The sequence below is a fragment of the Sprattus sprattus genome (assembly GCF_963457725.1).
Source record: "Sprattus sprattus genome assembly, chromosome: 14".
In the NCBI taxonomy this organism is placed as follows: Eukaryota; Metazoa; Chordata; class Actinopteri; order Clupeiformes; family Clupeidae; genus Sprattus; species Sprattus sprattus.
The window spans coordinates 8,982,148-8,996,245 of NC_137912.1; the positions used below are offsets into that span (position 1 = coordinate 8,982,148).

General features: G+C 48.5%; 1 protein-coding gene across 1 annotated transcript in view; it reads left to right on the top strand.

The window, feature by feature from the left end:
* Window positions 1-14,098, top strand: part of ppp1r12a (protein phosphatase 1, regulatory subunit 12A) — a 69,735-nt gene that overhangs the window by 44,677 nt on the left and 10,960 nt on the right. Inside the window, 11 exon segments of the mRNA XM_080851316.1 lie at window positions 2,195-2,254; window positions 2,256-2,348; window positions 2,350-2,415; window positions 2,689-2,777; window positions 5,779-5,997; window positions 6,947-7,078; window positions 8,624-8,714; window positions 9,748-9,930; window positions 10,444-10,633; window positions 12,305-12,426; window positions 12,751-12,816. Of these exon segments, the coding sequence (XP_080707442.1) occupies window positions 2,195-2,254; window positions 2,256-2,348; window positions 2,350-2,415; window positions 2,689-2,777; window positions 5,779-5,997; window positions 6,947-7,078; window positions 8,624-8,714; window positions 9,748-9,930; window positions 10,444-10,633; window positions 12,305-12,426; window positions 12,751-12,816 (1,311 nt within the window).

Consider the following 14,098-nt stretch of genomic DNA (forward strand, 5'->3'; position numbering starts at 1 on the left):
GGTTCTTCGAGTGGCTCATTTAATGGTGCCATACTGAGAGCTCGGCTGACGTGGAACCCCCCCCCCCCCCCCCTACGCCCATGTCCCACTCACACACACAAATGATGTCCTTTCCTCAGCACCTCCGTCCCGATGAAACAGGATGGTTTCGTAAAGTGTACCGACAGGAGGGTTACCCCTCAGTAGATCTGCTATGTGTCACAGAGAAATCCCATGTTTCCTCCTCTTTTGCCCTTGAGGAAAAGCCTTCTTGCCCTTTTTGGTGTTGCTATTGCCTCATGCACAAACACGGCACAATGCTCTATCTTCTCATGGCTATTCTAGTGCCGCCATGTGGGCTTACGCTAAACTCTGTTAAATTAAGATGGACAATGAGCAGCTGGGGGAAAAAACAAGAGTGTTGTGTTTTGAGGCATACATGTCCTCTCTTCCTCCCACTCCTTCATAGTTCTCTTTTTTTTCCCACTTGCAGTCCTGTTTTTCTGTTTTTATTTCTCTTTTTTCCTTTTTCATCAGTCTGTGTTGTGCTCTATCTTCCCTAATTTTGCTGTTTGACCCATCAAGTGTCTGTTGCTGATGCTTCTTTATTTCGCTCATTTCTCTTTATCTCTCTCTTTTCACCAACTGCTCTGTCTCTCTCTCTGTCACTCTCTCTCTGCTCCTCTCTCTTTCTGTCTCTCTCTTTCTGTCTCTCTCTTTCTGTCGCTCTCTTTCTGTCTAATCTCTCTGTCTCTCTCTCTGGTCTCTCTCTCTGTCTCTCTATGTCTCTGTCTCTCTCTCTCTCACTCTCTCTCTCTCTCTCTCTCTCTCTCCTCTCACTCTCTCTCCTCTCTCCTCTCATCTGTCTCTCTCTGTCCAACTCTGCACCCTTCTCTCACGGTTGCTCTTGTCTTGGGTTGGCTTAAAGTCTGAGTTTAATACTCCCCTCACACCTGTGACGGAGCAGGCTGTCCTGCATTGTGGCGTCAAGGCTTGCGCAAAACTGGCATTTCTCTTGTGCCAAAAAAGCTATGGTGAGGCATCAGTGTGTTCCAGAGATGTTACCCCCTGCCCCCCCTCTCTTACCACCACTACCCCCGTACCCCCTAATAAAAGCCCCTGTGCCTTCAACGTCCGTAATTTTAATTATTATTTTGTAATTTATTTTATTTTATCATTTTTTTTTATCATAACTCCTCAGTGACGACCAGTCTTACTGTCTCTGCCAAAAAGTCCAGACAACACTAACCCCTGCCCCGCCCCACCCCACCTCTCTATCCCCATAAGTGGGTGTGTTTTCCGCATGGGTTTTTGATTGGTGCACTGTGCCTCAGTGTTTGCATTGTCTGTTGTGGTCTGTACTGCTTTTTGCTGTCGATGCTACTGTGAGCCACCTGCTCCCCCTCACCCATCACTGTTGTGTGTGTGTGTGTGTGTGTGTGTGTGACCTCACTGCTGTTGGTGTTGAGTGGGGAGCCTGCTGACGTTTTGTGGGATAGGGAATCGCATCCATAAACATCTGACCCGAATTAACAAATACTAATATCTGTATTTGCCTAAGCAGTTTTTGGCCCACTGTCCATTTACACATCAGAGGACGGGTTGGGGACCGTGTTTTTACGAGAACGGAGACGAGACTAGATGAGCTCTGAGAGCGTTTGCACCCTTACACCTTTGTGCAGACGTCATTGACAGATATGTTCACCTGAGTCCAGAGCATGCTTGTGATCCCAAACCCCCTCTCACGACGGTGGGGCCCCGTCTCGCCCCGTTTCCCCCTGCTGTCCCGCTCTGCTACTGTGTGCTGTGTGTGCTGTGTGTGATGAGTGCTGGGGAGTCGTCCCTCTCTGGCTCTCCTGTGACTCCGGGAGCCAGAGAGAATATCCCCCCGCTTCGCCTCCCCAAATATACCCCCTCCCTCTGTCCCCCATCCTGGCCCACCCGCCCTCCAACTTCACTCCCAGTAATCATCACAAAAGTGTGTTCCGTCATCGTCACCTTCATCCTCATCTTCGCAGTTGCTCTGTTTGGATTCTGATACGTGTTTGTCTTCCTTCCTCCTTCTCTGACCCCTAAACCCCCCCCCCCCTCCACCTACCCCTCTCCTCCACCCCACCTTCCACCTCTCCCTCCACCTCCACCCCCTCCTTCCCCTCTCCCTCCACCCCCACCTTCCCCTCTCCCTTGTCCCTCTCCCCCCGTCCCTCCACTGCAGCTCGCCTTGTCCGGCGGCAAAACCTCGCCTAAGGACGACGGCAAGGACGAGTCGCCGTCTCTCGTGGCGCATGGGCTTGCGTAAGACGGGCAGCTACGGCGCCCTGGCCGAGATCACCGCCACCAAGGAGGCCCAGAAGGAGAAGGACACGGCCAGGCGTGATGCGCTCTGCCTCAAGCCCACGCCTGTCCTCCTCGCTGGACAACAAGGACAAAGAGAAGGTCAGTCCACCGCAGCTACAGGGTGGGGCCGGGTTCAAAGGGGAGAGGTCAAAAGGTCATTTGCAAGGTCATGGCTAGGTCGGTTAAAGGAATATCAGGAAAGAGATTTATTTTGGTTTTTATGTTCATATAAACTGTGGGAATAGACAGTAACAACAACAAGTATGAACAAAACTTGCTTGGATAATAAACAATCAATGATGCATTATTAATAGTAAACAATGAATTACCTTTGTGAAATATGTGAGCGTCATTGCCCCCCCCGTCCCACAGGAGAAGGAGAAGACCCGCCTGGCATACGTGGCTCCCACCATCCCCAGGAGGCTGGCCAGCACGTCCGACATCGACGAGAAGGAGAACAGGTGATAGAGAGACGGACGAAGAGAGCTAGAGAGAAAGATGAAGAGAGCCAGAGAGCCAGAGAGCCAGAGAGCCAGAGAGCCAGAGAGCCAGAGAGCCAGAGAGCCAGAGAGCCAGAGAGCCAGAGAGCCAGAGAGCCAGAGAGCCAGAGAGCCAGAGAGCCAGAGAGCCAGAGAGCCAGAGAGCCAGAGAGCCAGAGAGCCAGAGAGCCAGAGAGCCAGAGAGGGCAGTGGCGGGTAGGACAGTCACTGCCCTGCCCTGACCACTTGAGCACCTCCTGCTGCTCACTGCTGTGTGTGACTGCACACACAGGCGCCCAAAGCACTCTGCATGCTGTGTGTGTTTATGTGTGTGTTTGTGGGCTTATGCAGCCGCTACACTGTCTCCCAGTGTTACACTGTCACACCCTGTTAGCATGTGACATGAGCTGTTGACTACTCATTTCAAGAGTAGATCAGATTCAACGTAACCGCCATTACGATAGTACACGTACACGGCAAACATTCTAGAATCTAAATAAAAGTACAAATATAGCATAATTAACAGATAGCATCAGCAAGGAATAAAATAAACCCAGACATTGATATTTTAGGTAACTTACTACTTTAATAATCAATAGAATTAGCCAATAGAGATGTATGTAAATTCTGTATGAGTTGTGCACCCTGTATGAACACCGTATACAAACAAAGAAATGTTGTAGGTAGTTAAGTTAATAGCAGTTGGTAGCATATTTTCATGAGTGATTTTTATTAGTCATCAGTTTTATGAGTCATTTATGCAAATGAGTGCAATAATTAGCACATTACGACTGAGCGGTATTTGAGTTTTATTTTAGCCGCCAGGCACTTGTGAAAGTATGATGTGTCTGGAAACTGTGTGGAGCGCACCGGGTGCTATTGTGAGGTTCTGGTTTCCCAGGGACTCTGCCGCTAGTTTGGTACGCAGCGGCTCCTACACCAGGAGACGCTGGGACGATGACCTGAAGAACAGTGAAGGAACCACTGCCCCGAACAGAACCTCCAGCTATCAGCGCAGGTTAGCCCTCGGCACCCTCTCCGCGGAGAGAGAGAGAGAGCCCTGTTGACGTTGTCCTCGTTTCAGCCTCCCCTTTAAGAAAACCTTGGGCTCTGTTCACCGTAACCTCCCCTTTTAAGAGAGCCTTAGTTATCTGCTCGTTTCAAAATGTCCTTTTAAGAGAACCCCGGTATTTGTTAACCTCAGACTCTCCATTAAGAGCATGTCATTACCCATACCCCAGAAGTGTCTGTTCTTTAACATTAATGAGCATCTGAAGGTGCCTGCCAGTGCTTACTCTTACACTGACCTTCCCTTTAAGAAAGCTTGTGATCCTGTACTTTCCCAGCTTCCAGTTGCCCCTATAGTATTGCATCCCCTTTAAACAAGCGTCCGCTCCGAGGGCTCTGGAGTTCTATCCTCTCCATAACCATCCTCACCGTCGCAGGCTAGCTCAGGGCTAGCAGGAACCAATAACACTAGCAAGCTCATGCACCGTAATAATTATAATAATAATAATAATAATAATAATCTGAGTATTAGACATCATGCACCCCCATCAAACCTCACTCCTCTCATAGATAGTGTTTTATAGATACACAGTTATTGTGTTGTTTATGGCTAATGTAGTACTGTTAGTACTGTGCATGTATGTGCTTAATGTGCAGCTAGTCAGGTGAGTCCCATGCCTTACCCACCCCTTGCTCACAGCAGAGCCCTGCTAGTGGCCGCAGTTGTCCTGCCTGGTCCTCATCTGCAGTAGGATAAGATATCTTATCACCAATGATCCTCTAGGTGTGGTAACCATGCTGCGTAAGGGATCCTAAATGTTCTGATTGGCCCAAAGATTGAGGTCACTAAGACGGGCACAACTGCGGCAGAGCTTTAGTTGTTTTTTTGTTTCGTTCCCCTGTGATTTGGTTTTATTTGCTAATATGTGTGAGTGCTACTGCAGTGTGATATTATTTGATTATGTGTGCAGGAATGCTGGTGTGTATGAGTGTGAATGTAGGCCACATGTACTTTTGCGTGTATGTCTTTTATTTCTGTGATATATATGTGCACATATATATATATATATATGTGCTTGTGTGAGTGTGTGAGTGTGTGTGCTCTCCAGCTAACGCGCCTCTCTTGCCCACTCCCCCCCCACCCCTCCTCCCCTGCCTCCTGCCTCCTGCACGCCAGCACGTCCCACACGCTAGCGCTGGGCCGGAGCGGCAGCACGCGGGACGTGCCGGCCAAGTCCCCCTCGGCCTCCAGCCTGGACCCTAACACCTGTAACACTAAACCCTGGCAGCCCTCGTCCTACTACCAGTCTTACAGCATTCACCGAAGGTACCACAGAACTCAAGAACCCATCTCCCCCAAACCTTTAACCCCCCCCCGCCGCTCTCCAACACTCCTGCTCCTGCTCCTGCTCCTGCTCCTCCCTTCCCTTCCCTCCTCAACTCAACTCGGCTCGACTCGAGTGACTCCCGAGCCGGCACCCACCTTCAGAAACACTACCACCAGCCGGCCACTGCCGCCTACTGACACACCTCATGCCATCTGTCTCTCTGACTGCCCCTCTGATTCTCACTGACCCCTGGGTTGGGAGGGTGGAGGGTGGAGGGTGGAGGGGTGGAGGGTGGAGGGGTGGGGGGTGGGGGTCTGGCTGATTTCTAATGCATTAATATGGGGGTTTGTTTGGCTTGCCTTGATGGGTCATTTCATTCATTATAATAGTTGGGAATTGAAAGAAAAGAAGCTGAAAGGGTTATCTTTTCCTTGGGATGGTTCTCTCTTCTTTCTCTCTCTCACCCCCCCTCTCTCTCTCTTCTTTCTCTCTCACCCTCTCTCACTAACTGCTCATCACTCATGGGAGTTTTTTTTTTTCTTCTCTCTCTTTTTCTCTCCTCCTCTTACTCCTTCACTGCTTCTCCATCTCCCTCCTCCTCCTCCTGACTTAACTCCTGTATGTGTCTGCGTCCCGTTTATGCGTAGCGGTTCGTTCGGCCGGAGGAACGAGGACTCCTCCTTGACCACCACCACCTCCTCCACCACCGGCTCCTCAAACACCACCACCACCACCACCCCCTCCTCCACCTTGAGCGGCAGCTCCAGCATCACCTCCCCCACAGGCCACCGCAGCCTGCTGTCCAGCCTGGGATCCGGTTCCTCCTCCACCTCCAGCCGCCCCAGCTCCACCAGCCTCACCAGCAGGTATTAACATTTAGTCATTTAGCAGATGCTTTTATCCAAAGCGACTTAGAAGGATGTATACAATTTTTTTTTTAACATTGACATTGATGGCACACTGCACATCAGGAGCAATTTGGGGTTCAGTGTCTTGCTCAAGGACGCTTCGACAGGGAATAGAACTAGCAACCTTGTGATTACAAAACAACTTCTCCACCTCCTGTACCGCTGGTATGCCAGCTCCATTAGCCTCACCAGCAGGTACGCCAGCGGCATCTCGGGAGAGCCGCCATGACGGGTCCCCATGACCTGACTCAACAGTAGTGCAGGGTTCTGTTCATTTACATTCAGATACATCATAAGTGAAGGGGGGACTTCAGGCATGGTTCAGTTCAGCCCTAATGCTTGTATCTATGTGGGCAAGAAGTGGTCAGCATGGTCAGAAATGCACAAGATGGTTAATTGTTGTGTTCATCCCATCATTTGTGTTACTGCCAGATGGAGCTGAGCAGTTTTACAAAACCATTAAAAAGGGCTCTCAAGGATATAGAGCATCCTTTACATTTCTATTCACACCTGGAATCCTAAGGTTGCCATGCCCACCATCAGCAGTGAGGTTAGAGTGAGTGTACTGGGCTGCTGTAGTGGGACAGGCTGGTGCTTAAACCTGCGACTAGTACTCGGCTCTCGTAGATTACTTTTGAGTATACTGCTGCTGTTGTAGTACAGTAGTGCACAGTGCACTCCAGACTCCATCACTGTGAATTGGTCACAACAGGATAGTTTGTGGTTTTGTACTGAATTATACTGCAATAAGTGAATAAGCTTACCCAGGTTGGATCTTAACTTGAGCTCGTGTCAGAAGATGGTGTATGTGTTGGTGTGTCACTAGTGAGTGTGCTGTTTGTGTATTGTGTTTTCCTCAAGAGGCAGACTTTTCAAAACGTGGAATTGTTTTCCCAAATGCGCACAGGTACTGGTCGGAGGAGAGTGCGGAGAAGGACAAGGATAAGGAGAGGGAGTCGGCCGCTGTCATCCCCACTATGAACACTGCATCCACCACTACTGGCACTCTCCTGGGCACGGAAAGCCGAGAGCGACGCAGGTCAGCCACGAACCAGTACACACAGACGCACAGACGACACACACACACACACAGACGCGCGCACACACACACACAGACGCACACACACACACACACACACACACACACACACACAGACGCACACACTCACAGACGCACACACACACACAGACACACACAGACGCACACAGACGCACACAGACGCACACACACACACACACAGACGCACACACACACAGACGCACACACACACAGACGCACACACACACAGACGCACACACACACAGACGCACACACACACAGACGCACACACACACAGAGGCACACACACAGACGCACACACACACAGACGCACATATATTGAAGACGGATTGGATGCTCAGACCCTTAGAGACACAGAGCCCCAGACTGCAAAACTAATGTATTGATGTGTTTCTCTAAGCTGAAATACTTGTTCAGTCTTGCAGTGAACATAATCGGCCTGCTCAATCATGATACATGATGTCAATGCTGTGTGCACACACACTCAAACAAGGGTTCACACACACACACACACACACACACACACACACACACGCGCACACACAGTGAAGTATAAGTTGCCAGGACATACATTATCCTACAGTTTTGACATAGACTGACTTGCCACACACACACACACACACAAATACACATACACACAAGTACATATTTATTATAGATAAAGCTGTTTGCTATACCATGACATGGGTGGGTTGTTTGCTCCGTGTGTGTGTGTGTGTTTAAACTGCCTTGCCTGCCTGCCTGACCGGAGCAGGTGGAGCCGGTTCCTCTAGCTCAGGCCTCCGGCCTCCAGCCTGGAGAGAAGAACCACCTGCTGGGGCCGGATTTTCTCTGCCTCACAGATCTCTCCTTATAAGGTCGCTCTCCACGGAATAAGCACATTTTCTCAAGGCCAGGGAGGCAACACCAGGCCAGCCATCATGAAGGAGTTCATATTTTTGCTCCAGGAGAGAAGACGACTCTTTTTAAGAAAGGGGGGGTGCACGCTATTTTAGGAGCTTCTGTATCCAGTCTCTCTTTGAGTCATGACTCTAGACTATATTGGATCTTTTTTTGTGTGTAATGTGAAACTGAAGCACTAAATGTGCTTACGGTAACTGGCTCAGGAACGAGAGGCTACTATGTGTATATATATTTTTTTTTTTGGCCATGCTCTTGCCCTGAAGATGACCCCGTGTTGAATGGCTCTCCATGGCCACCAGGCCTGCTTTGTATGTGCTGTTCTTATCTTCCCGAGGCTGCTTTGGATAACTGCTCCAGCTGAACTCTATGTAAATGCTCTGTAAATATACTCACTCCATCACCGCTGACAAACTGGAGAACAACCCCGGAGACGTCTGAATGGAGGGTTTATTAACCTCCTCAGCGCAGTGTCTGCTTCCAGAGGCTCCTAACCACAGGCCTTTATGTTTACTCCCTAGCACTTCTGTTGGCTTAGGAACAGGTTCAACCTTGCCCTTTTCGAGTGCCGTTGAATAAATGTGTGTGTGTGTGTGTGTGTTTTTATTGTTTGTGTGTGCACAGATCATACCTCACTCCTGTCCGGGATGAAGAGTCCGAGTCCCAGAGGAAGGCCCGTTCCAGACAGGCCAGACAGTCCAGAAGATCCACCCAGGCAAGTCCTGTCCTGATCCACACCTTTATCTGATGAGCAAAAAGGCAGCTCATATGACACCTCAACTGCGGCTTTTCCAGTTGGTGTATCCTATACATAGGTCAAGAAGGACACTAGTTAAACAAGTCAGACGACTTAAAGGCACCCAGTGCAACTTTATGTAAACATTCAATGAAAAATAAACATTCAATTTCTAGTCTGTTTTACACGTAGTAAGTTTCAATTACTCCATACCATTACATATCATCATTCAAGGAGCAAATGTGAGACGTCGTTGTATGGTGAGAACTGATAGAAAATCGTAAACAACAACAATCGCCGGTGGGGAGAGGCCATTTTTCCATTGACTGGAATCCTGCTGTATTTATTGTAGGTTACAAAAAATAAAGAAAATGGCGGCGATTGTTGTTGTTATCGATTTTCTATCAGTTCTCACCACACGACGACGTCTCATCTTTGCTCCTTGAATGTCGATATGTAATGGTATGGAGTTATTGAAACTTACTACGTGTAAAAAAGACTAGAAATTGAATGTTTATTTTTAAGCCTCGAAAGTTGCACTGGGTGCCTTTAAAGTATGCTATATGTACAAACATAAGAAGTAACTTTTAATTGTTCTGCATTGGTGTAACTGAAAATGATACCTCCCCCATCTATGCAAACTCACAGTTTACAAGGCAGTACATGATGGATATAACATTATTTAACCTTAAACTTAATTGTCAGTAGCACTCCATTGTGCTGGTAAAGAATGTAATATGTGCTCTTTGGGCCATTTTCTCAACACCGCTCTAGCTTTTATTGGGGTATGTCTGTTTACAAGCAGACTGTAATTAGCAGTCCCTGTTTCCCACAGATGTGCCTTTAAAAACAGAATATTTTAATGGATCAATTTAGACTTGATAATTGCCTATAAAATGTTCAATATAACTAATGACTGTGGTGTTAAAGCTCTCACTTTCAGTGTCATTAAAAACACTGTTATTTGGCTTTCAAAATGTTTGACCTTTATCGTTGACCTTCGGCGCTTTAGGGGGTGACCTTGACAGACCTTCAGGAAGCGGAGAAGACCATCGGGCGTAGCCGCCCCAGCTCGCGCCGCGAGGACGAGAAGGACGAGAAGGAGAAGCAGGACAAGGAGAAGCAGCAAGAGGAGAAGAAGGAGACGGAGACTAAAGAGGACGACTACAGATCACGCTACCGCAGCTACGATGAGGTGTGTGTGTGTGTGTGTGTGTGCATGCGCGTGCGTGTGCGTATGTTGGTGTTTGTCTTTGTGTGTGATGGAGAGCTATCTATGTGTATGTGTCCATGGCGCCAGCATGTTAAAAAGACAGATCATCTATCTTGCCCATTATACCAGAAATGGCTCTTGCAGGCCAAAGAGCAGAGATGTGAATGTCTGTCCCTTTGTGTATAAATAAGTAAAGACATAAATACATAAATAGTGATTAATAAATGGTGACTAGTATCCTCTCTGTAAATGATAAGATGTTTGGGGGTCAATCACTACATTGCTAGTTGAGTTTTATCTGATTTTTTTTAGGGTTTTGCAAAGCGACATCCTGAATCTGTTTGAGGCTTCCGCAATTGAGCTATTAGCATTTGCTATGCTGTTGTCCCATAGATATGTCCCCCCCCTCCTAGATCTAGAGAGCTTTGCCTTCATTGACCTCCCCCCTTCTCTCTCTCTATCTCGCGCTCTCTCTCTCTCTCTCTCTCCTATCAGACCTATCAGCGCTACCGGCCCAGCTCCTCCTCTGCGGCCAGCACCACGCCCAGCTCCTCGGCCTCCAGCACGGCCCTCACCACCACCTCCTCTGGCGGCTCGCTCTACTCCTCCAGCGCCCTCAACCGCCCCAACAGCCTCACCGGCATCACCTCCTCTTACAGCCGCTCCTCGCGCGACACTGAGAAAGGTGACACACACACACACACACACACACACACACACACACACACACACACACACACACACACACGCACACACGCAACCACACACACACAGACTCACAGACCTGCTACTACTTCTGTGCCTCTGAGTGAGTATGTCAACAAACTTTTTCAGTGTGCCATCAAACTCCCCCCCCCCCCCCCCCCACACACACACACACACACACACACACACACAGGTGTATGGGCACAGTTCTTCCTTTCCAACAGTGGATAAGCTTAAGAGAGACGGAGAGAAAGAGGAGTGGTTTGTATGCTCGTTGTTCCCTGTGTACACACTGTAACTGTTCAGTCCTCTCCTGTCTCCTGTCCTCCTGGTCTGAAGAAGATCAATCACAGGAATCACACAAGCCCCTTAGTCAGACATGGTGGAGTTCAGTCACAGGGCACCAAGCAGCAGTGGCATTACACAGGACTAGATGCATTACACGCACACTCAGATAAACACACACACACACACACACACACACACACACACACACACACACACACTCTCTCTCTGGCTTTCTCAGAGCATCAGCGGTAGGGTTGTGCAATTAATCAAATTGCAATTACGATTATGGCTTCCAACGTTTATGAAAACAACGTTATCGAGATAAAATGATTAATGCCACATTCTGTTTCACAATGATGCTCTGGTTTGTCCTGTGTTATAAATCCAACACACTCATTTTTTGCCACTCCTTTAAAAAGCCCAAACTCACTCTGAGCCACTGAAAAAGTAACAACACATACACACATACACACAAGCACACATACACACAAGCACACATACACACAAGCACACATACACACATACACACATACAAACACACAAACCCACTCTCTCTCTCACACACACGTGCAGTCCCTTACACTCTCTACCCGAGGTGAGCGTGCGGGCCCAGACACACTAAGCTGAAAGCCACCCAGCCTAAGTCTGCCAGACTCTGAATTCACACGGGATCTGCTGCCCCAAGGCTTAGAAATGCAGGAGGATTTCACTGCTTTCAATGGAATACTTAGAATGGAGAGACCCTTTATTAACAACACACACACATACACACACACACACACACACACACACACCCCTGCCCCTCTGGTAGAATAAACCCATAAAATATCTGAGAAGAATAGAAAGGCTTCATTCTTCACGTGTGAGCGATGGACACAGTGTGAGCTTTGTGTTCCATGAGAGCGGCCGCTCTTGTTTGCACTGAGGGCCAGCGTGCTTTTTGGTGCATTAAAGCAGCAATTGTGTTTCATAAACAATGTCCTCTTCTGATGACGGAGAGAGAGAGAGAGAGTCAGTGTCTGACTCGGATGAACCTCACCGCATATGGACAGCAGATGAGGATGAAGCCTTTTCATGTGTAAAGCACAAGTCTAGAAATTTGACATTGTTGAGTGTGTGTATAGATCAAATCTTGTACTTGTAACTCAAAGGAAACTTGATGAAGATATTGTTTAGCCAGAGGGGGGGGGGGGGGGGGTGTGTGTGTGTGTGTGTGTGTGTGTGTGTGTGAGTGAGCACTATGATCTATGGGATAGAAGACTCTCTGGAACTCATGATGTGTACAGTTTCTCTTGTATAATGTCTCTCTGATGATGACTATGAATCTAATGGAGACCCTCCCTCCCTGTTCTCTCTCGCTCAGAATCGGATAAGAAGGAGGAGGAGAAGGAGGGCGAGGACAAGTCCCAGCCGCGCTCCATACGTGACCGCAGACGTCCCCGAGAGAAGAGGCGCTCCACCGGGGTCCCCTTCTGGACTCAGGATGTAAGCCCCCCCCACACACACACACACACACACTTGCATTATGTGTCACACACACACACGGAACTACATGCTGTTTACACACACCTACTACACCAAGAGGAGCCGCTGAGCCATTCTTTACAGCTTAGATTAGGACCACTGCTAGTGCTAGTGTCAGCATTGATTCAGCTGTCTCAGTGCTTTACCTCTGTCTCTCTCTCTCTCTCCTCCACTCCCTCCCTCCGTCTCTCCCTCCGTTTCTCTCTCTCTCTCTCTCTCTCTCTCTCTCTCTCTCACTCTCTCTCTCTCTCTCTCTCTCTCTCTCTCCCTCCATCTCTCCCTCAGAGCGATGAGAATGATCCAGATCAACAGTCGGACTCGGAAGAGGGCAGTACTAAAGGCGAACCACAGGTAATCCGTCACCTCTCCGCAGTTTTTGTGATAGCCCTGCAGTCCCCTCCCAGTGTAGTCGTAACCCTTTCTAGTGCTGTGGGACTGTTCTCAGATCAGGTCAGTTATGCGTAAGCCAGGTGTAATGCCGAGTCTGATGAGAGACAGAGTACAAAGTGGGGGAAATGGTCCATGCACTGTCCGTCTCACCATCTTTGGTCAAGGACCCGCGGTTGGCCAAGCTCTCATATTTGTTCTATTTTGGAAAGTTTTGCTTCTGGCCTTTCCACCTACACGCACACACAGAAATGAAGTGGGAGAAAAAAACACGCACACACACACACACACACACACACACACACACACACACACACACACACACACACACACTCCTGGCATTTCTGCTGACTTTGGACCCGCACTAGTTTGTTTTCCCTCGTTTCCACCTTCCTGTAATTGTTCCGTTGCCAGGGTGATTTCTGAAAAGCCTAAAGCCGCCTCCGACACAGGTCAGTAAGCAAGCGAATAGAAGGGCCTGTAAGTGAAGGCGTCTGTCTACGCTACTAATTGCCCATCCACAAATCCAGCAGGGCTACAGTTCAAGTGCTCTTATTGGACAATGGGTCTCCTATAGTCAAGTAAACCACAATTAGCTGTTATTGATTTCCAAACAATGCTAATCGGGATTTTTCGTTTCCAATTGTTCAGTGGTTTGCTGGGGGTTCAAGTACAAATGTATATGCTTGCAGAGATTCAGTTCTAGGAATTTTCATTTGCTCAACACCGCTATTGGCGCTACATATTGTTGATACTACATACACGCATAGAAGACATACACGTATAGCACACTTATTTGAAATGATCTGGATTAACTGACATGTTTTAACGCAGCTGATGAGTGTTGCTGTCGTGTCAAACGAGGGGAGATGATGCGGTTGGCACACTTATTTGAAATGATCTGTATTAACTGACATGTTTTAACGCAGCTGATGAGTGTTGCTGTCGTGTCAAACGAGGGGAGATGATGCGGTTGGCACACTTATTTGAAATGATCTGTATTAACTGACATGTTTTAACGCAGCTGATGAGTGTTGCTTTCGTGTCAAACGAGGGGAGACGAGGCGGTTGGCCTCGCTGCTAACAGAGGAAGGGAGTGGCCTGAAGAGGGGAAAGAGTGGAAGCCCTTCTGGAGCCTGATCAGAACAGCAGCAGCCGGAGGAGCGCAGGGCTTTGGAGTCTGGGAGGGGTGCAGTCTGGGACAGGAAATGGATCATTAGCTTCACAGATAGATTAAGGGGAGGCG